Source organism: Ostrinia furnacalis, unplaced genomic scaffold, assembly GCF_004193835.3.
Source record: "Ostrinia furnacalis isolate ACB-3 unplaced genomic scaffold, ASM419383v2 OfSCF0868, whole genome shotgun sequence".
Classification (NCBI taxonomy): domain Eukaryota; kingdom Metazoa; phylum Arthropoda; class Insecta; order Lepidoptera; family Crambidae; genus Ostrinia; species Ostrinia furnacalis.
The window spans coordinates 93098-119740 of record NW_021131107.1 but is presented as its reverse complement, the minus strand read 5'-3'; the positions used below and the strand labels follow the sequence as shown (position 1 = coordinate 119740).

The 26643-nt window shown below is 38.3% G+C and overlaps 1 protein-coding gene across 3 annotated transcripts; it reads left to right on the top strand.

Moving 5' to 3' along the window:
• The first annotated feature begins 390 nt into the window (after positions 1–390).
• On the top strand, positions 391–26643 carry fusl (transmembrane protein fuseless). 3 transcript variants are annotated; one of them, XM_028301136.1, is made up of 7 exons: positions 391–526; positions 900–1053; positions 1999–2193; positions 4078–4225; positions 15034–15186; positions 25351–25534; positions 26034–26643. In XM_028301136.1, exons 1-7 carry the CDS (start codon positions 397–399, stop codon positions 26306–26308), a joined length of 1239 nt encoding a protein of 412 aa, XP_028156937.1. In that variant the 5' UTR covers positions 391–396; the 3' UTR covers positions 26309–26643. The 3 variants fall into 3 exon arrangements, with proteins under 3 accessions (XP_028156937.1, XP_028156939.1, XP_028156938.1); XM_028301138.1 differs by lacking the exons at positions 391–526; positions 900–1053; positions 1999–2193; positions 4078–4225; positions 15034–15186 and adding exons at positions 11109–12027; positions 18436–18588; XM_028301137.1 differs by lacking the exons at positions 391–526; positions 900–1053; positions 1999–2193; positions 4078–4225 and adding an exon at positions 11124–12027.

The window sequence follows — 26643 nt, the reverse complement described above, 5'->3', positions numbered from 1 at the left end:
TTGTGATGCGATGAAGCGCTGCCATCGCTACTTACGCAAAATAGTTACTGAAAAGAAAACGCGTCCTGTTGATAAATATTTTAATTATGTATGACTGACGTGTCTAATGGCTAAATAGTCGAATGTAAGTACCCTGTTATTGTAACTAATTACTTACGTTTTCAAATAAAAAGTTAGTCTATACTACGTGCTCTGTTTGTTACCCAACTGCGCCAGAAGGAGGGTTATGTTATGTTTTTAAAATAAATGATTAGGTACTCAAAAATGTCATAACTTGAACGCACTTGCAGTAAATGGCGGGTATGTAAGTATTCGTACTTGTGTATTGCCGCGACATTGTTTTTTTTAAGAATTAACAATGCTTTTATGTATAACGTATAACTAAAACTGTTACAGATGGCTTCTAGTGCGTCTGAAAACTTGCTGCCCGAGGTGATGCCGAGAAATCTGGAGAAAACATTGTCTTTGGAGTCAGTCAAAGAAGTGCAAACTGAGTGCGACTGCAACGAACTGCATTATGGCGCGTGTAAGTATAGTTTTCACATCAGTATTTACAATTATCTTACTTAAGATTGGGCAGAAAGTAAACAGATAGATACTTTATATCTATCTGTAAGACCATTCTCTGCAATTTAGAAAATATTGAACGCACTTTTGTATTATTATGTGAGAGTTAAACCATAGACACTGGTAAGCTTGCTTTCCCCTTTAACAATTTGTCCTTTCTTTGGGTCGTCTGCAAGAGATCGCTCCTTAGCGATAAGACCGTCTAAATTTTTGTGTAGGTGGTATAATAGAGTCTGTCTTCTATAAAATGTTATCTACTTACTTTATTGCAGAATAAATATCGTACAAAAGGTGGACTTAACGCTAAAAGCATGCAAATGCCATTATTTCAGGGGATGCCGTGTTCTCCGCTTTTGTCGTCGCTCCGCTGGTGGTGTCAGTATGGAGGGGAACGTGGGGCTTGATGGAACTGCACGCCCCCTACTTCCCTTACGCCCAGATATATGTACTGGGGATCGTCATACACATCAGTTTCGCGCTTGTCAGGTAAAAATATTTAACTATATCTATTGATGTGATTATATCAGATGATTTATGCAGATTTTGATTGCATACCAGAATATTTGGAATTTGCATGTCATTGAATTAATATAAAAATAATAAATATCCCTGGACATTTTACATTACGCTTCCTGTTCCAAACTAAGCAAAGCTTGTAGGTACTATGGGTACTAGACAACGGATATAAACATACTTAAATACTTTTTTTTAAATACATACATATTATGCATAGTAACACCCAGCCTCATCACAGAAATTAAAATGCATCATTTCAATTTCTGTCTGGCCAGGAATTGAACCCGGGACCTCTTGGAATAGTAGTCCATACCGAATCACTACACCAAATGACTGACGCTACGACGATATACATTATGTAGTCATCATTTGTCCAGCGGTTGACGTCATTTGGCTGATACGAGCGAACATAAGTGTGCATACTCCACAAGTTAATGCACTCTTCACTTTTTCGCCGACTCATTGTCAACAGAATACTGTTTATTTTCAGAGCTCTGATTTTCAGTTCTTTTCATTATATCTTGGCTATATTGTTTAATTCTGTCAACTACCCAAAATATTAAGAACTATCGGCTCGCCCCGGCTTCGCATGGTTGCAATGGAATTTCTCGGATTTTCTCTTTTATAATATGCATGTTTTATACCTAATAAACCTTCCTCTTGAATCACTCTATCTATTAAACAAAACACATCAAAATCTGTTGCGTAGTTTTAAAGATCTAAGCATACATAGGGACAGACAAAAAGGAAAGCGACTCTGTTTTATATGTAGTGAAGAGACGATGGTGCTTTAACCTCTCAGCCCCCAAGCGGTAGCCGGCTACCGCGTAATAATTGATTTTATCTATTGTGTCTGGATTCGCGGAGCTTGAAGGATTAATTACAATAAATCAAGTCTCTCTCTCTATCTTCCAGGTCCGCCCTCCTATCCCGGTCGGTAGGCGCCTGGAGAGAGGACCACCGCGCCGGCCGATGGCTGCGGGAGCGTGCGCTATCCAGAGTGTATACTTATATCTTCATTCTATCCAACATCATGCACTGGAGGGGCGGCTGGGGGCTTCTGGATGCTGCTATAGCTGCCATACTGCCGGACGATAATGATCCTCATAGGTAAGAAGACCAATTCTAAAAGGCGCTTGGACAAAGATTCCTAGGTCCAGGGTGTGGTCCAGGGAGCGCGCGCTATCCTGGCTGTATACTTAAATCTTCATCCTTCAACTTTACGCACTGAAGAGGCGGCTACTACTGGATGCTACCATAGCGGCCATGCGACCGGACGATAATGATCCTCATAGGTAAGCAGACCAATTATAAAAGGCGCAAGACAAATTCTAAAAGATGCTTGGATTAAGGAACACTGGTTGAAGGAGCGCGAGCTATCCAGAGTGTATACTTACATCTTCATCCTATCCAACATCATGCACTGGAGGGGCGGCTGGGGGCTACTGGATGCTGCTATAGCTGCCATACTGCCGGACGATGATGATCCTCATAGGTAAGAAGACCAAAGACGTTTAGATCCACCAATACTGTTAGAGAATATTATTTTCATGCACTGGAGGGGCCTCTACCTGTAGCGTCATTCACGTAACAAAACTTCAATGACATGTTTTTCAATGGGATGACGTAACTAAACGTCAATGTTGTCAATCGCGGAGTTGCGATCCTATCGAGTAATCGTTCTACAGGGTGTTAGGTATATGAGCCGACACTAACCCATGTTAACATGGTCATATAAATGGTATGGTGAAGTCAAAAAATTGATATCTTCCTTTTAATTATTTTATTTTTCATACAAATCGGATTTAATAAAATTTATTTTGTATGAAAATTTAAAAAAATAAAATTATGATATCAAATTTCTGACTTCACCATACCATTTATATGCCCATGTTAACATAGGCTAGTGTCGGGTCATATACCCATTTACCTAACACCCTGTATAAAAATGACCCTTGTGAATACGGATTTAGAACTGTTTTCAATGGGACGACTTCTGAACGTCAGTGAGATCTTAACTGTCAAAATACGTGAATTAGGACACTGGAGGCACGGTAATAATATCATACAGTATTATAACTTCATATAAACCGACGAAACGCGAGCTTTCCTTCGAATTTCAAATCTCGGGACGCAGTCGAAATCCAAAAGTTAGGGTTAGGGGTGTCGCGAATGTGCCGAACGGACGTCGATGGCCTAGCTAGTGTTGAAAATGACTAAGGTGATTGAATTTGACTACCGTCATTTACGGTCCAATTTGTCAAAAACAAGTTATTAACAGTCAAAAATGGTCATTGGTTTGATTTGAAATAAAAATTAAATGTACAAACACAAAACAACACGCATTTTTATCCTATTCCATTCACAAAGTATTTTGATTGTCTAAATAAAAAAAAATTACAATCACAAAACTAGATAGAAATTCTAAGTAGACAGATGTAATTAGAATGGGTACTGTAGGTGGGCAGCCCTATCGCATGTTGTCATACCGTGACGTACCGCGGGGCTGTTGACATTTATTTCAAAAATATGGCATAGTTGGAATACTGTATAGATAGTATTACCGTGCTGGAGGGAGACGCTACCATTGCCGCCATACTGCCGGACGATAATGATACTCATAGGCAAGTAGACCAAGCGTGCGTTTTTTCGGGTGTATACTTTCATCTTCATCCTATCCAACTTTATGCACTGGAGAGGAGGCTGGTGTCTGCTAGATGCTACCATAGGCGCTATACTGCCGGTAAGTGTGCACTAGTGTTATATGTGACCACATCCTCTTCAATCATACACTAACTAGGGCCTCCTGCTGATTGTATGTAGCTATTTAAGCTTATGTATGTATAGTTAAGTAGCTAATCTACAAGTTATGTTTTACTTCCTTGCGATTGAAAGTCTATTGGTCCCATTGCAAGACATCGTTACATCTAGGTGGATCAAGTCATGAGAGAGCATTATAAATGGTAAAGTGATTTTATGATTGTTTTTCTCCAGGCCGGTGCTCACGGCAGCCTTTACAATCCTGTTCTACCTCTGTGCTGCGACCCTGCGCTCTTCCCGCAATCTCCTGGCCTCGCCGTACTTCCTCTTCACCGATGGGAAAGAGGCCACCTACATCTTCACCACGAGGTTTAAGAACACTGTGAGTATTTTATTTAAAATTATTTAAACACGATCACCGGTTTTACTTCGAGAATTCGTGGTCGGTCATGCTAGGAAGATTTTAATTTTCCTGCACTTTTATAGATCCTTTCATCCGCGAAGACGCGCCCCACCATTCTTCCGCTAATGTTTAAATGTTATCGGTACACGCTGAATTATACATGAGTGCCCACGCACACTACAGTAATGATGCTCGGATTGCTCGGATAAAACTTGGCGGGGCGCGTTTTCGTGGATGAAACGATCTATACGTGGTAGATCTGTGCTTTAGTACCTATAATATAATTTATTCAGGTTATAAATCTACTATATAAAAATAAGTCGGGTTTTCCTCCCTGACGCTATAACTCCAGAACGCACGAACCGATTTCCACGGTTTTGCATTCGTTGGAAAGGTCTCGGGCTCCGTGAGGTTTATAGAAAAGAAAATTCGGGAAAAGGGGGTAAAACAGGATCCACGCGTACGAAGTCGCGGGCGGCCGCTAGTATGTTATAAATATGTGTCATTTCGGCGATTACTGAATAATAAGATTGTAACTAATTTTTTATTTTTTATTTGTCACGAACCATCATTTTAAAACGCGTCACTTTTATGTCCTGCAATTAAAATTTTAAAGTCTAACATGCACGGATTTAACAGTTTTCTTTACTGTTGTAGGTAGGTACCTATTTATTTACCTACTTTGTCGAAGACTTTGAGCTTTACTTTGATGTTACGATTGTGAGACACAATAACTTTGTAAAACATTTTAACTCGTGGAGTGTTTCCCTTTTACGTAGTGTAAGTAAACAGTGGCGTAACTATACCATCCGAGGCCCATGGCAAATTCTGTGCATGGGGCCCTTGGCGTGGCTATCTGGGGTTATTTTTCTGGGGCCTTAGCGCATTAGGGACATGGCCCGTTTCCCCCTCGGGTCGGGAGCCCGTGGCATTTGCCTGTAGCCCTGTAACCCTGTAGTGATGCCACTGCTAAGAAACAATTAATTACGTACTTTTTAGGACCACATTTTACAAGAAAGTCTTGAACAGCTCTAAGGCTTAGACCAAACATCTAAGGAGGACTTGCCAAGGGTTTACTGCCTTCTCGTATAAAGCTATTATTTTTGTCTCCTGCTTCAACAGTAGTATTATCCAGTGGTCAGCTCGTCATAAATCTATTGACCCTGGCAGTAACCGGCTAATGGGCTAAATCGAAACTGGCAGACGCGCAGTATTGGCGCATTAAGCAAAGTGGATAATTCTGCTTGGACTATGGGCCCGATTCTGAGGGCTCTGTTTTTTAAGGGTCCGTCTGGGTACTCTAGTACTTACTCAGCCTTTAAAATATTTTATGTTCAACATCTTTTTCTAACACGTAGATGTTTGTTGTAAAATAAATAAAAGTTGATTTATTGTATAATTAGTAATGTATCAGTGCTGTGCCTTTAAATACATAATACTCGTATGTGGCTAACATCCGATAATTTTATTTTTTATTTTATTTTATTTGTCTTTATTAAAGTAACATACAGCCTTGTTTGACACATGCAGCTTAAAATTAAGTGGGTTATACATTCCTATAAAATGATCCCATTTCATGATTGCTTCGAAATCTCTAAGGAAGGAAGGTCTAAGGCAGAAACTGGGATTTTCATTTTAGTAAAAATGATAGTAAACTGTAAAGCTTATTTATAAAGGACATAGGATAGTTTTTATCCCGGTTTTTGAAACAGGAACGCGCGCGATAATGTTTTTTTGGGACAAACAAAATTTCACGCGGGCTAAGTCGCGGGCAGAAAGCTATTTTCAGTATAATTAGACTTGACCCTTTGTATTCAGTGAAAAAGATGGAAGTAGATTTACTATAAAGATAGCAAATGATGCAGAATCGGGACCCCAGGCTACTTTGTTGTCTTATTAAAGGACTCAAGGCGGAACGAAAATGTTTATCTCAATGCAAATTGCTTGTTACGGCGCTGTAAAAGTTAAGTTACTACTTTTTCTATTCACTCTTAAGGATTTTTACAAAAAGGAAGAGTGCTCATTGTTTGAGTTAAAAGTTTGTTTAGTTACCCACAGATAAAAGTACAAGCAACAAGTTACAACTTGGGGAAAATCATTTTAGTCCCAAGATCTCAATTAGGTAATTTTAAAACTGAAGTATTATTTTTCTCTTTTTAGCGCAGAAAGTGTGTTTTTTTTAATCTTTGAGAGAATCCAGATTTGATAAATCAAAATAGTACCTAGGTATGTTTATTATCAAGTACTAGCTATTGCCTGCGACTTCACCCGCGTGAAATTTAGTTTGTCACAGATCGTCATAAATTATAGCCTATTATGTTTTTCTGGGTTATAAACAATAATACTGTAAAGTTTCATCAAACTCCGTTCAGTAACTAGTTTTTGCGTGAAAGAGTAACAAACATCCAGGCATCCATACAAACTTTCGCCTTTATAATATTAGTACTCGTAGGACTAGTAGGATTAGTAGGAATTTTCCCTTGTCTTCTGCATTTCAAGAATCTTACCAAAACGGTTGGCTGTCCGACATCTTGCATCTGTACATATGGCAATTGGCACAGTGTGTAGAAAATTGACAGTTTTCCTGAATAGAGTTCCTGATTGTTGATGAGACTTGTACAAGTGAGATGAATGCGCCTGTATTGTGGACCCATTGATAGCAGTTGACGTGATGAAGGCCATGGCCGGCTCCAAATATGAAATAACACTGTTATGTACGCGTTAGTTAAAAGAACGACTTGCTTTACCATTTTTACTGATGGTAAATAGAGAAATAAATAAAAAGACAAACTGCTTTTTATTGCAAACTCCTATATTTTGTTTGCTGAAGTATAATCTGAATCTGAATAGATTGATGTTAAGACGCTTTGAAATCATGGATTTTATATGAAAACTAGTTCCGTAAATTAATCTTAGAATGGGCATGAAACTTTGGGGGAACCCCACATTATCAAGATTGAAAATATCTTGCCCACCACATTGATACCACCAGAAATTATTCATATTCATATTATTCACTTACTCACTAAGGCTGAGTTGCACCCCCTAACTTTGACTGTAACAATGACGTTAACCGGTGTTTTTTGTATGGAGTTTGACAGATTTTTGACGTTTGTTAAAGTTAAAGTAAGATGGTGCAACCCAGCCTAAGTGTACTTAAGGTCTTTTATCTAAATTAACGGCTATAAAAGTAAATAAACATTAACAAAAATCACAACAAACGTCGTGTGCTACATGGCCGTAGTGTATTGGGATCCACGATTGGAAGACCGTTTAGCGTCGTGCAGGATGTGAAACTTCAAACCACTGTCGCGCGTAGGGCTGACTCTAGCACGTGTATTGTAAGGCAATAATCATCAGTGTACTTACCATGAGTCGCTAGCGAGTGCGTCAAAAAATGTATGAAGATTTTAGTTCTTCAAAGTAGGCGCTAGGCGCTGTAAAATCTGATAAACATTTAATGTAATTTTTTTACACTGTCGCTAGTGAGCACTCCTAACGTAAACTCATGGTAAGGACACTGATCATTTAGTCTGAACTGCAGGATCAGGTCCTATAATTTACCTTACCAGAGACTGAAATATTGTACATTCTCTAAGATGGCTGATGGATGATGAATTGGGAAGGCCTAATGTTCGCATTTGACCAACATTGCAGCTAAATTGATTATTGTTTTTCGGCTAGGTATTGTAAGTATGACCTTTTTTTAATCAGAAATAAATAGGTANGTTTGTTTAAACTACCTATTTTAAAAATTTTTGTCACTTTTTAAGTGTTGAATTTTATGGGATTGGGAAAGAAGTACCGAGTTTGAAGCGTTCATGAGCAGACATTGCAGTTGAATATTCAAATTCTGAATTTGATTATTGATGAATAATAAAATAAATTCTACTAGCTCGATTGATGGTTTCATTTAATTTATTTAAATCAGGTTACCTATAATAATATTTTTTCGTTAATTTATGAAAATATCAAATTAGCCCGTAATCCTGAATCCTTGTACATAAAGTTAGCCTATTAATTTAACACAGGTACGACTGTACTCAGTGTTGCACTATCAAATGCAATTGACGCGCCTCTATGCCAGGGTTTTTATGTTCCTGGTCAGGCAAAGCTGTAAAGCTTATTTATAAAGGACATAGGATAGTTTTTATCCCGGTTTTTGAAACAGGGACGCGCGCGATAAAGTTTTTCTGTGACAAACAAAATTTCACGAAAGCTATTTTCAATATAATCAGACTTGACCCTTTGTATTCAGTGAAAAAGATGGAAGTAGATTTACTAAAAAGATAGCAAATGATGCAGAATCGGGACCCCAGGCTACTTTGTTGTCTTATTAAAGGACTCAAGGCGGAACCCAAATGTTTATCTCAATGCACGGCGCTGTAAAAGTTAAGTTAGTACTTTTTCTATTCACTCTTAAGTATTTTTAAAAAAAGGAATCTCAAAGCTACAAAGGCTCATTGTTTTAGTTAAAAGTTTATTTAGTTACCCACAGATAAAAGTACAAGCAACAAGGTTACAACTTGGGGAAAATCGTTTTAGTCCCAAGATCTCAATTAACACTTGCACAAGCACTTATTTAAACGGGCATGTGATTACTATCCAAGAAATAGTAGAGACGTAAACAGGTTGGTACTTCAGGTCACCCCAAAAACAGTGCAGTACAAAAATAGCTGTTTAACCATGTGTATTAAAATCTATAATAAAATACCCAAAGAATTTAGAACATTAAGTATTTGTAATTTTAAGAAACATTTGAGTAAAATGGTTGCTATCACTGACACTTTACGATTTAAAAGAGTTCTTTGACTTCCTGTAGTTTTGTTCTTCTTTAGAATCGTAGCTAATATTGTGGTGCTTCTAATTTAACTTTTGCATGCTAATAATTTTAGCTAAACATGTATCGTTCTTACTGTCTGTCTCTCTTTTTAGCGCTGAATGAGTTTTTTTTTTAATCTTTGAGAGAATCCAGATTCGATAAATCAAGATAGTACCTAGGTATGTTTATTATCAAGTATTTTTCCCTTTTCTTCTGCTCAAGAATCCTACCAAAATGGTTGGCTATCCGACATCTTGCATACAAGTGGCAATTGGCGCAGTGTGTAGAAAATTGACAGTTTTCCTGAATAGAGTTCCTGATTGTTGATGAGACTTGTACAAGTGAGATGAATGTGCCTGTATTGTGGACCCATTGACAGCAGTTGGCTTGACGAAGGCCATTGCCAACTCCAAATATGAAATAACACTGTTATGTACGCGTTAGTTAAAAGAACGACTTGCTCTCCATTTATAATTATGGTAAATAGAGAAATAAATAAAAAGACAAACTGCATTTTATTGCATCCTCCTATATTTTGTTTGATGAAGTATAATCTGAATCTGAATAGATTTTAAGACGCTCCGAAATCATGGATTTTATATGAAAACTAGATCCGTAAATTAATCTTAGAATGGGCATGAAACTTTGGGGGAACCCAACATTATCATGATTGAAAATATTTTATGTTGCCCACCACATTGATAACTGTCCCCAGCGGGGCTTAACCCCGTGACCAACATACCACCAGAAATTATTCATATTCATATTATTTATTTGCTCACTAAGGCCGAGTTGCACCACTTAACTTTGACCGTAACTATGACGTTAACCGGTGTTTTTTGTATGGACTTTGACAGATTTTTGACGTTTGTCAAAGTTAAATTAAGATAGTGCAACCCAGCCGTGTAGGTACATAAGATCTTTTATCTAAATTAACGGCTGTAAAAGTAAATAAACATTAACAAAATCACAACAAACGTCGTGTGCTACATGGCCGTAGTGTATTAGGATCCACGATTGGAAGACCGTTTAGCGTCGTGCAGGATGTGAAACTTCAAACCACTGTCGCGCGTAGGGCTGACTCTTGCACGTGTATTGTAACACAAGAATCATCAGTTTGCTTACCATGAGTTTACGTTAGGTGTGTTCGCTAGCGAGTGCCTCAAAAATCTATGAAGATTTTAGTTCTCCAAAGTAGGCGCTAGGCGCTGTAAAATCTGATATACATTTAATGTAATTTTTTTACACTGTCGCCAGTGAGCACTCCTAACGTAAACTCATGGTAAGGACACTGATCATTTAGTCTGAACTGCAGGATCAGGTCCTATAATTTACCTTACCAGAGACTGAAATATTGTACATTCTCTAAGATGGCTGATGGATGATGAATTGGGAAGGCCTAATGTTCGCATTTGACCAACATTGCAGCTAAATTGATTATTGTTTTTCGGCTAGGTATTGTAAGTATGACCTTTTTTTAATCAGAAATAAATAGGTAACTANTTCTCTAAGATGGCTGATGGATGATGAATTGGGAAGGCCTAATGTTCGCATTTGACCAACATTGCAGCTAAATTGATTATTGTTTTTCGGCTAGGTATTGTAAGTATGACCTTTTTTTAATCAGAAATAAATAGGTACCCCATAAAAACTAATATGAGCGGGCGTCTTATTTGTTGCAAGGAGCAATAAAATATAAATCTGAATCTCATTTCGAATAGACTTTCAGCACATTTTCCACACTTGAGAAAACTTTTCGTGAATATTAAATTCCGCGTAGTTTTATACATTGCGGCAATATTTCCTACATAGTGGCAGCCCTGGACAAGCAGAGTAGTTGTGCGCAAACTGGAGCGCAGGTCAAGTGCGCGCCGACCCCGGACCAGCTCGCACCTCCTGCGCTGGTCTCCAGCTCCTCAAGCGAACAGCATCGCACCATCACCGCCGAAGAGATCTGTGTGAAATAGTGACGTGCTCCGTGAACAGGATGCCGGGATAGTGCGTAGGAAATGCTTACTTTGCGCGTTCCCTTCGTGATTGAAATGACGGTGACGTTTTGAAACTTGCTTTGTTAATTTCGTGGTGATTTACTTCAAGAGTTTGGAACGAGATGTGGTTTGTAGTTTTGTATTATGTTAGAAGATTGTCGACTTAAACTCTCAGCTCTATTAACTATTTCGGAGCATCACTCAAAAGTGTGTTTTACTGCCATATGAGTGTTGATAAACATAACTTGATTACTGAAGTGCAATTAGCTGGTTATAGACCCCGTTATCGGCGCGCGTCCGCACATCCATCAATTAGCATCCAATAGCGTTATCTAAGAATCACGGGAACGCGCGGCGACGTCACGGCGGAACGATAATGCAATTACCCCGCGTAATCTGCGGCGGCGCAACGTAGCGGCGGCACTACTGCCACAGCCATGCGCGGGAGCACAGCCGGGCTCGCCGACACGCTCGCGAGCGGCTCGCGCGCGTATTCCGCGCTGCTCGCATGCGCGGATGCGCTGTTCGCCAGCGTCGTGGTAGCGCCCGCCGTCGTCACCTACTGGAAGTCCACCTGGACGCTCATGGACCTTTACGTGCTGCCAGAGGAATCTGTTGCGAGCGCGGCCGCTTGTGCCGCTTTCGGGCTGTGCGTGGACTTGCTAATGTGCGTGCTGCAGACACAGCTGACGGAGCATCTGAGCCCGGATCGAGGGCGGTTAACATACTACGTGCTGTCACGGCTTTGCACGTGCGTGGCAGGCGTGGCGTGCGTGGGCGCGTGGCGTGGCGTTTGGAACCTGCTGAACGAATGTACAGGCGACAACGCGCGCACGCTGCTCTCGACAACCGCGGCAGCCACGCTGTCGCTGGCGGCGCTGAGGACTTTGCGGAACATCTGTGCTGTACCCTTCGCGGTGGCTGTGGATTCGCCGCAGGACTTCTTCTACGTACCTACTATGTTCCGTACGGTTGGTATTGACGTTTTTGAATAATCGTCTGTTTCTGTGATTGCCTTGTCAATGTTTAGTTGTATAGTTAAGTTACGTGAAGAAGAAAAAAGACAGAAAACTGAGTAGGACCTGTACTAAACATGAAATAGAAGAAAACGAGAGCGAAAGTGTCGACAATAGAGCTGTTTGTGTTTGAGCCCCAAGGACACTCTTAAAGGAGTTCACAACTCATATCATTTAGTCATTTATGTGTGCTTCAAAAGCCGAAGATAGGTAATTTCAACCTTATATAAATAGGAATAAAATTATTTTCATTTGCCGTCTTCATGGGCATCTTACATGCCTTGATCAAATTGATCGATAAAGTATAATGTAAAAAATAACGTATAACAATAACAAAAGGGTTAGTACGAACAACCTGTATATCTAAATTCCTATAAATCATCAAATAAAAAAAAATAAACGTATAAATATATAATAAAAATAATAAGTTATTATTTTTTATGACCATCGAAACCTAATTTAGATTTTGACATGAATATTATCGGTGAAAATCAACCTCTAATTCCGAAATTAAATCCTCAAATCAACAGTAAAGCCACGAGACTTCTATTAAAAAAAAATAACAAACTAAAGTATTAAATTACCTAATCGAATTCTTACATCCGCGTCAATCTTTGTTTTTACTTCTTGCGAATACATAATAAATCAAGATAATTAAGTAACATACCTATGCGGTATTTTTCAATGTTGTTACATCGTAAATTAACTTACACGTGAAAATAGTGTAATAATTTAGTTGTAATCGTTCTATTGAAACCACTGGCTTTCAGCTGGAAAATACCGCTGTAGTTACATGACGGGAACGAAAACTATGTGGAAATTAGCACATGGACAAGTAAGTAATTGACGTGAAATATTATGATGTCATGGAGTTTTACTAAAATACACTAAACATTGTTTGAATCAAGTTTTAATAATTTGTCGCTTGATCACACTTTCAACAGCTGATTTAGATTTTACGCTCGTGTCACGTGGTATAAACAGTGAAAAGTTTTATGGTTTTTTTAATGTACAACTTAACCGATTTGGCGTAGTGTGGTGGAAATACGACTAACTACATACGCTAGAGGTCGTCGGTTCATCGGTTTTGGTGTTTTCATTTGTACTGATAATGTATTAAGTAACAGAAAGTAGGTAGGTTAGGTACTACGAGTATTTAGTTACGTCATCGAATACTTTCACTTAGTACCTACCTAAATATGGTTAGAGAGACGGACGACAAATGTCTAATTTGAGAGAGCACTGAAAGAAAACAACATATTAGGCATATGTTTTCAATCTATGCCAATATTATTTATTTATTTGTAATAGGTATACAAACAGTTTACAGTCTAGGCTTCATCGTAAAGAAAAAGTGTTAATTACATACTGGACCGTAAGCCAAAATAAGTATACACAGCATGATAAATGAAATAATAAAAAAAATAATGATAAAAATTTATTTGTTTCAAAAAAGTTTACATCTACACAAAGTAAGGCACTGCTTCCCACACTAGGATTCCCTGTGTTGTGGGATCCAGTCTCTTATAGCGCGCAAAATTACAAGTACTATCCAATAATTAATTAATATGAACTGCAAATGGGTACCCATTTAATTTAAAAATTACGTGATCCAATAAATTACAATGTCTCAGCATACTTACATAAGTATGCTAAGTAGCTTAAGGTAAAAAGGTAAAAACTTCCAATAATTGTAAAACACACATTTACTACTTTTTACCTTGTTTTAAAAAGTTGTTATATTGTTTTTCAATGTTAGGTAAGTACTTAAGTTCTGTGAAGTCTTATTTCTCATAGCTTCGTAGTTAAAACACTGTAAAGAATAGTTTACATTATTAATTTATTATTTCAGCTGACAGTTTTATTTATAATATAACATACGTAAATTAAATAAATATTATAATAACTACTTAACTAAATAAACCTAATTAAAATAAAAAATAAAAACAATACAATACAAGCCTTTTAAATAAAAAAATCTCTGCCTTGGGGGAGGCTAGTGACATTGCCACGCTGGATTTTATTTCAGCTTACTTTTCAATCAATACTACATCAGCACCACAAAAATTAATAATTGCGACTTGTCGCTGTGCTGCTACGCCGTAGCGTTACGTAGTAGCGCGCAAGATTACGCCCGTCTACGTTTGCTCTACGATGTTTACAAACTGTCGCGCTAATAATGCATGTTTATTGTTTTCTTTACTATGTTTTATTATTATTGGTATTGATATAATGCATCTACTGTTGATGTTAAAAGAATGTATAAATAAATCACAAAAATCATGGTTTTTTCTACGTAAAATTTGCGCTTTACTGTAAACTTAGTTACGGATTCGGATCCCGGAAAGTTGGCGGGAAACAATTTGATAGGATAGAAAATATCTAGCTTTGCCTGCCTGCCACAGAATGTAAATTAATATAACTTTTGGGACCAACCAAGGAGCTTTCCTCAACAGGATTAACTGTCCAAATCTGGCATAGGTGTCGTAGAGACTAAGGGAACATCAGGCTAAATCCTGGATTTGCCAAGCCTCCGGTAGTTATGAGAGGATCGTAAGCCAGCAGTGGAGACTGAAGACAATAATGAATTGTAGTCATAGTGTAGGTACCTACTCACATACGTTGAGGTCTGCTTGCAACTGTTCAATGAGGGCTACCATATTAAAATTTGCGCTATTTGGCGCTCACTAGTTGGCGCGTCTGTACTGGCCAGTAACAGGACCTTACTCGAAAGAGGCGCTAACATCGTAACTGCAAATGCAACTCTGTCTTAGAACTAGCGAGTGACGGGACCTTATCTACTAATTAGTATAACACCCGTATTCACAAACGATGCTTGCTTAAGTGAGTGAGAAGCCACACGATGCGGTGCGGTCGCGGCGGCATCCTGCATATAAAAAAGGCAGGTATTTCGTAAGGCGTAAATCGCTACACATATGTAATGAATGGTATTATTTACAGAGCAGCAGAGAGACGGCGCTGTATGTGCTGGACTGCGTGTTCTCGGTGGCGGTGGTGGGCTCGCTGGTGGTGTTCGTGTGGCGCGGCTCCTGGGCGCTGCTGGACATCTTCCTGTTCCCCGAAGACCCGGTCAAGTCCTGCTGGACTTCTCTGGTGAGTTATCTATAGTGCCTAAAGGCAGAAGAAACGCCACACGTACGTGCTCATGAAATGCAGGAGCTTGGTAGATCAACGCGCCTAAATTCTCCAATCTTCAGCATCACAGCCAGAAACCTGTAGCAGCCAGCAATCGCTGTTAGACCCATAATGGTAGTACGGTTGTGGTAACGGTGAGGCATCAATGTCGATGGTAGGGGCGAATACAGGTCTCCCGCCATCTCTCCCTTTTGGCAGACTGACTGGAGTTGTCAGATACGCGGCGATGCTTTGGTGAGTCTCTCTTTGTCCATTTTACCAATACATGCAGCAGAGAGACGGTGTTGTGGTGGATTCGCTGGTGGTGTTCCAGTTCTAGAACGACCTCGTTAATTTGATTTAATATTCCCCACCCTGGACATACAGGTTGAAGAAGCCTGACACCCAAGTGAACTTATATTTAACGATCTATCCTGACACTTTATATCGATTGTAGATGACAAATATAATGTATGTGCTTATCGTCTAAAATCAACACATTATAATACCAGTAAATACTATTAGTTTATTCTGTGATAATGCCAGATAAAAAATACATAAGTGGAATATAGAATCTCCCCTTTTTTNGTTTAGTTATAGTTAAGTTACGTGAAGAAGAAAAAAGACAGTAAACTGAGTAGGACCTGTACTAAACATGAAATAGAAGAAAACGAGAGCGAAAGTGTCGACAATAGAGCTGTTTGTGTTTGAGCCCCAAGGACACTCTTATAGGAGTTCACAACTCATATCATTTAGTCATTTATGTGTGCTTCAAAAGCCGAAGATAGGTTATTTCAACCTAATATAAATACGAATAAAATTATTTTCATTTGCCGTCTTCATGGGCATCTTACATGCCTTGATCAAATTGATCGATAAAGTATAATGTAAAAAATTACGTAACAATAACAAAAGGTTTATTTAAAATGCAATTTTGACATTATTACGGGTGGGTACGAACTACGAGTATATCTAAATTCCTATAAAGCATCAAATAAAAAAATAAACGTATAAATAATAATAAGTTATTATTTTCTGTGACCATCGAAATCAAATATTACATACGAGTAGATTACCTAATTTAGATTTAGACATGAATATTATCGGTGGAAATTAACCTCTAATTCCGAAATTAAATCCTCAAATCAACAGTAAAGCCACGAGACTTCTATTAAAAAAAAAAACAAACTAAAGTATTAAATTACTTAATCGAATTCTTACATCCGCGTCAATCTTTGTTTTTACTTCTTGCGAATACATAATAAATCAAGATAATTAAGTAACATACCTATGCGGGATTTTTCATTGTTGTTACATCGTAAATTAACTTACACGTGAAAATAGTGTAATAATTTAGTTGTAATCGTTCTATTGAAACCACTGGCTTTCAGCTGGAAAATACCGCTTTAGTAACATGACGGGAACGAAAAACTATGTGGAAATTAGCACATGGACAAGTAATTGACGTGAAATATTATGATGTCATGGAGTTGTACTAAAATACACTAAACATTGTTTGAATCAAGTTTTAATAATTTGTCGTTTGATCACACTTTCAACAGCTGATTTAGATTTTACGCTCGTGTCACGTAGTATAAACAGTGAAAAGTTTTATGGTTTTTTTAATGTACAACTTAACCGATTTGGCGTAGTGTGATGGAAATACGACTAACTACATACGCTAGAGGTCGTCGGTTCAACGGTTTTGGTATTTTCATTTGTACTGATAATGTATTAAGTTAAAGAAAGTAGGTAACTACTACGAGTGTTTTAGGTACGTCATCGAATACTTTTTACGAGCTTAGTACCTAAATATGGTTAGAGAGACTGACGACAAATGTGTAATTTGAGAGAGCCCTGAATGAGCCTAATAAGTTTTCAATCTATGCCAATATTATTTGTTTATTTGTAATAGGTATACAAACAGTTTACAGTCTAGGCTTCATCGTAAAGAAAAAGTGTTAATTACATACTGGACCGTAAGCCAAAATAAGTATACACAGCATGATAAATTAAATTACAAGTACTATCCAATAATTAATTAATATGAACTGCAAATGGGTACCCATTTAATTTAAAAATTACGTGATCCAATAAATTACAATGTCTCAGCATACTTACATAAGTATGCTAAGTAGCTTAAGGTAAAAATGTAACTTACAATAATTGCAAAACACACATTTACTACTTTATACCTTGTTTTAAATAGTTGTTTTATTGTTTTTCAATGCTAGGTAAGTTCTGTGAAATCTTATTTCTCATAGCTTCGTAGTTAAAACACTGTAAAGGATAGTTTACATTTTTTTATTTCAGCTGACAGTTTTATTTAAAATGCTACTAATATTATAAAGGCGAAAGTTTGTGTGGATGTTTGTTACCTACTCTTTCACGCAAAAAATACTGAACGGATTTGGTTGAAACTTTACAGTATTATAATTTGTAACCCAGATTAACATATAGGCTATAATTTATGCGAATCTGTGGCACTAAATTTCATGCGGGTGAAGCTGCGGGCAAAAGCTAGTATTTCATAAATTAAATAAATAATATAATAACTACTTAACTAAACTAAACCTAATTAAAATAAAAAAAATAAAAACAATACAAGCCTTATAAATAAAAAAATCATTTTTTTATTTATAAGGCTTAAGATTTTATTTCAGCTTACTTTTCAATCAATACTACATCAGCACCACGAAAATCAATCATTGCGACTTGTCGCTGTGCTGCTACGCCGTAGCGTTACGTAGTAGCGCGCAAGATTACGCCCGTCTACGTTTGCTCTACGATGTTTACAAACTGTCGCGCTAATAATGCATGTTTATTGTTTTCTTTACTGTTATTATTATTGGTATTGATATAATGCATCTACTGGTGATGTTAAAACAATGTATAAATCACAGAAATCATGGTTTTTGCTACGTAAAATTCGCGCTTTCCTTTACAAACCTAATAGTTACGGATTCGGATCCCGCAAGGGTCATAGGAATGCATATTTGTACCTATCTATCTACATGCCTGCCATAGAACATAATTATCTTTTTTTAGACAAGGCAGGTATTATATCTAATAATTGGTACGGAAATGAAAAATAAAAGACAGTTTTAAACTCGTTTTTCTAAAAGGGGACTAAAATAGACTGAAATTCACTCGGACAAAGCCGCAACCCAAAGCTAGTTAATAATAAACCTATCGCTACACATATGTAATGAATGGTATTATTTACAGAGCAGCAGAGAGACGGCGCTGTATGTGCTGGACTGCGTGTTCTCGGTGGCGGTGGTGGGCTCGCTGGTGGTGTTCGTGTGGCGCGGCTCTTGGGCGCTGCTGGACATCTTCCTGTTCCCCGACGACCCGGTCAAGTCCTGCTGGACCTCTCTGGTGAGTTACCCTTCATTCATGGAAGCAGCTGTCAGAAGAAACGTCATAGCACATGCTCATTTAGAGAGTTGTAGATCACCGCGCATAAATTCTTCAGCATCACAGCCAGAAGGCTGTAGCAGCTAGCATTATCGGTCATTTGGCTTTTGGCAGAGCGATCGTGGTCACGGTGTGGCATCAATGGTAAGGGCGGATAGATCTCTCTACACGATCTCCTATCATCTCTCCCTGTTGGCAGACTGCCTGGCGCAGTCAGATACGTGGTAGGCTGCGATACGATCCTGATAGACGTCTTTGGTGAGCCACATCGTCCATGAATGACTCCACGCAGCAGAGAGACGGCGCTGTACGTGCTGTACTGCGTGTTCTCGGTGGCGGTGGTGGGCTCGCTGGTGGTGTTCGTGTGGCGCGGCTCCTGGGCGCTGCTGGACATCTTCCTGTTCCCCGACGACCTGGTCAAGTCCTGCTGGACCTCTCTGGTGAGTTATCCATAGTCTCTAAAGGCAGAAGAATCGCCACAGCACGTGCTCATGAAATGCAGGAGCTTGGTAGATCAACGCGCCTAAATTCTAAAATCACCAGCACCACTCACTGCTGGAAGCCTGTAGCAGCCAGCAATCTCTGTCAGAGCCATAATCTGAGATAGAGCTATAGAGATCAGAGCCATAGAATGAGAATAAAGATATTTTATTTTTATTATTTTTATAATGGTAGAGGCGAATACTGTACAGGTCTCCCGCCATCTTTCCCTTTGGTTAGACTGCCTGAAGTTGTCAGATACGCGCCGCTGCGATACTTTGGTAAGTCATTCATAGTCGATTAACAACTTCTTGGATCGCGTCCATATTCTCCAATCTTCAGCATCACAGCCAGAAACATGTAGCAGCTAGCAATCTTTGTCGTTTTGCTCTTGGCAGAGGGTGGAGGGTGGATACACTTCTCTATATGATCTCCCGCCATCTCTCTCCGTTGGCAGACTGCCTGGTGTAGTTAGATACTGGAGGTACTGTTTGGTCGGCCGTTTGGTGTAGTGGTTCAGAGCGGACTACTATGCCGAGAGGTCCCGGGTTCGATTCCCGGCCGGGCAGAAATTGAAATGATGAATTTTAATTTCTGTGACGGGTCTGGGTGTTACTGTGTATAATATGTATGTATTTAAAAAAAAAGTATATAAGTAGTATATCCGTTAAGCTAGCACCCATAACACAAGCATTAAGTTGCTTACTTTGGGGCTAGCTGGCGCTGTGTGAAATTGTCCAAAGATTTATTTATTTACTGTGTTCACTGTAGGCACTGTAGTCGCTATCAGCACTTCAGTTGTACAAGATTCAACGTTTTAAGCATGGTTTCCTTAGCATAATCAGGTCATTCAGCCTCCACGTTAGGAATAATATTATGGTCTCCAATTTATCAGAGGCAAATGATTTGATCTAAGATTCACCACGCCGCGCTTGTTAAATACAGGTCGAAGAAGCCTGACACCCAAGTGAACTTTATATCTAACGATGTATCGTGGCACTCTATATCGATTGTAGATGACAAATATAATGTATGTGCTTATCGTCTAAAATCAACACATTATAATACCAGTAAGTACTATTAGTTTATTCTGTGATAATGCCAGATAAAAATTACATACAGTGGAATATAGAAACTCCATTTTTTTGATGATAGGTTAAAAAATATTATAACGCTCTTGCTAGGGCTAATCTGCTAGGATCATACGATAGAAGAACGCTAGTATTTTTATTATGATGTGTGATCTTTCCGCATTTGGGTCATATGTACCATTGAGTCACTGACCATTTGCGGAGCAATTGGTGCTTCCTTCGTTGTCTTATCCCCCTAGCACGCCTTGCTTACTATGGATCTCTATATTTATTTGTGGACCTTATTATTATACGCCTTGAGGAGATAATCCAGTAACAGATCTTATATAATTCGGTATTTGGCGATTCGTATTTTGGTACCAAACTTTTGTCAGAGTGTAATGACTTCTGGTATTGAATACTTTTGTCTTCTTTTGCTGTCGCTATCCTAAAAGGTTTGGCCATTGCCTCTCTTATTCGTGTATATTTTATCCAAATCAAAAGTATTACTTTTGTACTTATTCTATCTAATAATGTCTGTAAAGTACGCCTATAAACGGTCTTACTTCGTTCGTTTCAGCCAAATGAAGTCCACTGCTGGACAAAGGCTTCCTCCAAGGTTTTCTTACTTACTTGAACCTTATTATTATTCTGTGCTTGAACTACGAGAGACGATGGTTTACTGGAAATTTTTCTTTTGTTGTATATACTCTTACGTTTCTTTGGAATAGGTACCAAATTTTTTTAAAGGTAAAATCTGGGGCGGAAATTAAAAACATATTTTTTAATATTGTCTCATGAATGCAATAAATACTTATTTAGTCTTGAACTATTGTATTTGATTCAATGCCAGGAAGCCTCTCAAGTGTAAAAGTGTAGTAAAGTAAGTATTACGTTGCGTTACGTCCAAAGAAATAGTATTTTTTACTATGTCTTAACGTAGTGATAGATACAAAAAATAAAGAAATAGGTAGTAGGTAAATAATTTTGTAAGTAGGACAATGATTATAATAAAAAATTACTTGTCCTGAAAGTTGAGTGGAAGACGGACATGTTTTTTGCAGTGGAGCCTAAATTTGTGCAAAACCTGGTTAAATGTTTTGTAACTTGGGGTACAAAAACTTACTTCATGATACAAACCAAGGATACACTAAAGTCAACTCCTGCGTTCATTATCAAATAGTGACATTGAAGCAAATTGCTTTACGTGGGACGTACAACACAAAGCAAAGTAGGGCCAAGTTGCTCTACATCGTGTAGGTACTTAAAAATGCTAACGCACATTTTTTCTCGTGAACTTTATTCGGGATTTTGATTTTACAAATAGAAAATAGCACACATAATATAGGTTACTATTGGTAATACTGTAGTTAGTAGTATAGTGAAACATGGGGTTTCTACAACACAGAGTACAATGGACTGCTAAAGTGTTAAATTACAGACAAATATGTCCATGAAGTATTGGTTTAGGAGTATTCTTCCACGTCAAATTCATGGCAATGGTAAAAAATTAGGCCTTTATTGAGTAAGAACTTGGCCCTGCCACTTGCCTTTAAACAAGACGTAGGTAAACATCGTCTCAGGAGCGTTTACCTCATTACCGGGTTCCTGAAACTGAGGACCACTTGGGGACGAATTGGATAATCTGCCGCTAAATATAGATGCAAATGATACGCAGAATCTGACGCACTTGGCTCTTGTTTTCCTTTTTCCTGAAGTTTGTAATGGGTATCATAGGCTAAATATAGAGATGAAACCAGACATGACTTCCCTTATTTAAATCAAGATTTTTGCCACATAATATTTAATTCGGCCGTGTGGTGACGGCAGAGTAGAATACATTTGTCACCAACCCCTACTCTTCCCGCGGGTGACTACACATCAAACAGAGAACGGGCAGCAGCGCTCTCTGACAAACATCAATCTTTTAAACTGCGATCTCCAACCCGCCTGCCAAGCGTGGGGATTATGGCAAAACCCTCTACTATAGTGGAGGAGGCTCATAGTCCAGCAGTGGACTGTAAAGGTCTGTTGATGAATATTTGAATGAACTGTTGTTCTGAGTTAGTTTTATTACCACAATCGAGTTATTGAATAAGAATGTAGTACTGCGACCTGCTGCCGACACCAAACCCTCAATACTTAAGTAAATGAATCTTCTGAGTATTCTCATACTCAGAAGATTTATGGGCATCTCTGCCCATAAACCCAAAAATGCCTTTGGACAGATAATTATGCCAAGGGCACATAGCAAGGGGCAGAATACTAGTTCAAATAACAAAAAAAAAAATAGACCAAAAAATTGTTTGAATCAATTATTTATATTGTCATGAATGATAACTGCTCAGCTATTTCCATTTGTCTAGTAGATTTGTATGTTTAATAACAAAGGTAATATCGTCATCACTATCTGAATATAATTCTCATAATTATGTAAAGACTAATACTAGATCTATCTAGTTAGTAAAACGTGAGGTAGTCGTAGAATTTGCAAATTAACCCTTTTCCTCACGAACCTCATTATTATCAGGACTGTTTTTCTTGNTTTTCTTCTTCTTTCTTTCAGGATTAATAATACATAGAACATTATACCTACATTAATTACTTAGGTAATGTGTTCTATGTTTGACCCGAACCGTAGCAACTAGGTTTTACCCATTTTCTGACAAATAACAATATTTCTCCGCGCGTCGTCTGAATAGGGAAAGTTGCTGAGATTTTTTTCTTACTTTCCTTCGTTTTTGTTCAAAATAAGTAGTCACAAAAGTTTGCATTTATAATATTTCAAACATGAGATCCATGATAACCGGTAATCCATAGTATCTACATAGGAAATTCTTGGTTGTCCTTGGGTATTTCAGAACCGGAACCGGAACTAGGGTTAGTGTTAATTACAATACACTATTGTTGTTATGTTTTATGACATGACTTTTCAAAATAAACTATTCTACTCGTTATCCTATTTGTTTTCAGAAAATAGATTTAGATTTCATATTTAAGATATCATTGACTACTCCGCGTTATGAAAAACAGTATTATATCTAGCTGACGCAGCGAATTTCGTACTACCTAACAAACAATGATTGTTTTCATTGAGATGGTACTACGTTGCGGACTACTCGCAACTAAAAACATTACCCCCTTTTTTGGGTAGTCGAAATAAAATGTATAATGTTAGTCCAGGGTGTCAGCTACCTCCTTACCTTTCATCAAAAGTAATAAATGCTGTAGCTAACACGAGTTTGTTTTATGTCAGATAGATTTGTAAACGAAACTAGCGTGAAATCGACATAAATTTATTTTTTCCAATTTTCATGTCGACTTGGATTTCCATAAATATATTTCCAGATGTAAATAATTCTACAGACTTCTATTAACTTGTTTGTATGTTATCAGAAGTTCCTTATTACCTAATAAACAAATATTTGTGTGATCTGTTATACAATTGCTCGTTAACAGTAATGATAAACAGCCGAGTTCAATTACCTATTTTAATTATGTAGGAACACGTGTTGGGTTTTTAGAAATTGTGATTATTGTGCTATTGAGGTAGGTATAGAAAAAAATAATCACTGTTGGACATTCTAATCTAGCTCTGTATTAAAAAAGGAAAGCTCATAAGCGGTCGCACTCCTGTGCAAATTATGGAGCAGGATAAAATTGGTCTTGCATGATGGAGTACTTAGTGACTTACGCCCGTATTCACAAACGATGCTTGCTTAAGTGAAACAGCAAATCGAACGCACAGCGTTGAATAGAGCTGTGTGATTGGTTCATATGTCACCCTGTGCGTCCACGCGCACTGTGAGACCTCATAGTAATGTTTGTGAATACGGGTGTTAGTTTAAGGACAAGGCATGTGCCTAACAGTAAGTTGACGATAATCATGTATGGACTGTAACTAGATTACAATAAAAACGTTTGCTACAAAGTATCAAACTAAAACACAAATAAAACGAAATCAATTCGATTACATTTTCTGTCTACTTTGATGCATTATTACTCGTATGTATGTATATGTATTTATATAGCTCTATCATCACTTTTAAATTTCATTTCTTCAGTATCACTATATTATATTTCGATCGTCTCAACATGAGTCAGTCTTCCTTGACTTCCTTATTTACCTAGATTCTTGGCTAAGTGTGACTATTCTGTGACTCAAGATTAGTATCGATTATGTTGATGTTACTTTGATAATCGAAACAGTTGTGATTTCTCCGATACATAGTTACAAACAAACAAACATTTTACTAGTTAGTATTGTTACATTCACGGCATCGAGTTTCCTGTTACCAAGAATTTCTTATCAAGCCTCATTTACTGGCTGTTTCCATTCTAGTCGAATCCATCACTGCAAACAAAGACTGTGTTGTTTAATTTATTTCGTAAAGCCTTTAATTTGTTTATTAACCTTATTAAATACACCTGGGATTATGATAAGGAAGCATCTGTGTTTGCCCATGATGCTCTGGCGCCGACTACGTTATTGTCTACAGATTTGTTTGTAAACTTTACTAAACCTTCTTCTACGTATTTTGTTCGTGTGCTATTTATAATGCATTGTTTTGCAACAATTTATACGTTATTTTTAGAATTGTTAACACTATGTTTGATAATTACTAAGCAATGGCTTAAGATGCGGATTTGGGAATCTTTTCGGAAGCTAAACATTATTTACACTTTCTTATTGTGTGAATTTAGTTTTAAGTACTTACCTTGTTAATTACTCAAAATGAACAGGTTATCACTCTAGGACTCTACTTCTACATTCTTTAAGCTCTACTAAGTAGTAGTAGTAGTAAGTAGTAAGTAACACCACAGAATAATAATAAGTGTAACACGCAGATACTTTAGAACTCTACATCACAAGCCTAGCTTTTTTAAACGTTTAGTTTGACAGAAAGATTCACGAGGGTCGTAGTGTTACACAAGGTTACTAAACCTTTGTTTGTCACCTGTCATCCGCTTTGCAATGAAGGGAAGCCGAATCTTGCGGGTCTAATGACAGTTTAAGTTTCCCCGGGGACAAACTTGACCTAGTGAAGGTTTTCATTGGCGGTCAAGCTGTAGATCCTGGCTACACAGAAGTTGCAGTGGTGGGAACGAGAGGTGGGAATAGTGCCGTGACCCTAGACACATTGTTTAATTAACCTGTTGAATTCTTCACCAGATCGTGGGCTACTCCGTGGTGATCGCGACATTCTCTCTCCAAGCACCGATCCGCTGGGTGACCGCGCGGCTGCACGGCGCGCCTCGTCTTCTGCTTGCAGATGTCTACCACCTGGTGTCCTTCATCGCCACCGTCAACGTCTGGCGCGGCTTCTGGGGCATGCTGGATATTTACTTCTTCCCTGGTGAGTGGAACTGTTGAGTTGGATCTAGAAGGTAAACTAAGGGTAAGGTAGGCCTCGTAGGTGGACCGACGATTTGGCGAAGGTGGCGAAAACAAATGGTTACGGGCAGCGCAGGAGTTGTGGAATCCTTGGGGGAGGCCTTTATCCAGCAGTAATTTGGCTGAAACGAATTCTACCTCAATAAAAAGTATTTTATCCGTTTCTTACATTAAGACAGTTTGATTTACAAATTCCATGTCAACGAATGTCCCAATTATCCCCCAATTGATGATAGTAATTAACAAAACATCGGATTTATTGACAATCCACTTGATAAGCTCTTCGAAGTGCTTACCTACTAGACGTTTACTTACACTAAAGATAGAGGAAACTACCGTCTGCATTATCAAGGCTGATTTGTGTCAATTGCTCCCCAACTTGAGACTAGAATGAGATTTAAAATACCCACTTTAAGCTAAGCAAATGTTAACAATACTAAACGGAAATTCCTCTCCACCAGAAACACCAAAACTCAGCAACTGGTGCTCGCATATCGCCAGCCTGGTTCTGCTGATGCTCCTGAACTGCTCCAACTCGGTGCTGGTGCGAGGAGTGTACATCGACGCCGAGGAGCCGGCAGGAGAATGCGTGGTCTTCCCCTGCCACTACCTGCGACTGTTCTTCCACAAGGAGAGGACGAAGAAACGACACAAGAGGGCGCTCGCGACAGCGGCAACGAGAAAACCAGAAATCGACTCAAGTATGCCGTTACAAAATCCAGAGGAAAAGGTGTAGCCAATTCCATCAATGGCCAAGGTATACCCTAAGCCCCGAAAGGTTCGGAGCCTGAACTCCATGTTCCAACAAAAGCCGAAAGTGACGCTCGTTATACAAGCGTCCCTATGGCCAAATATTCGGCCAAGGGTTCGGCAAAATGCCAGGAGTCATCGGGATTGGTGCGGCCAAAGACTTTGTTGTTGTGTTAACTTGTTGCTTAGTTGTACCGAGATGCCCCAGTGATTGCATTTGTAAAGTACCAAATTGTTCTTCATTGATTTCGTGTTTACTAAGACTACCTCCAATTCTTCCATTAGGATTAAACTTGAACTCTATTAATATGTGCTGTTAAA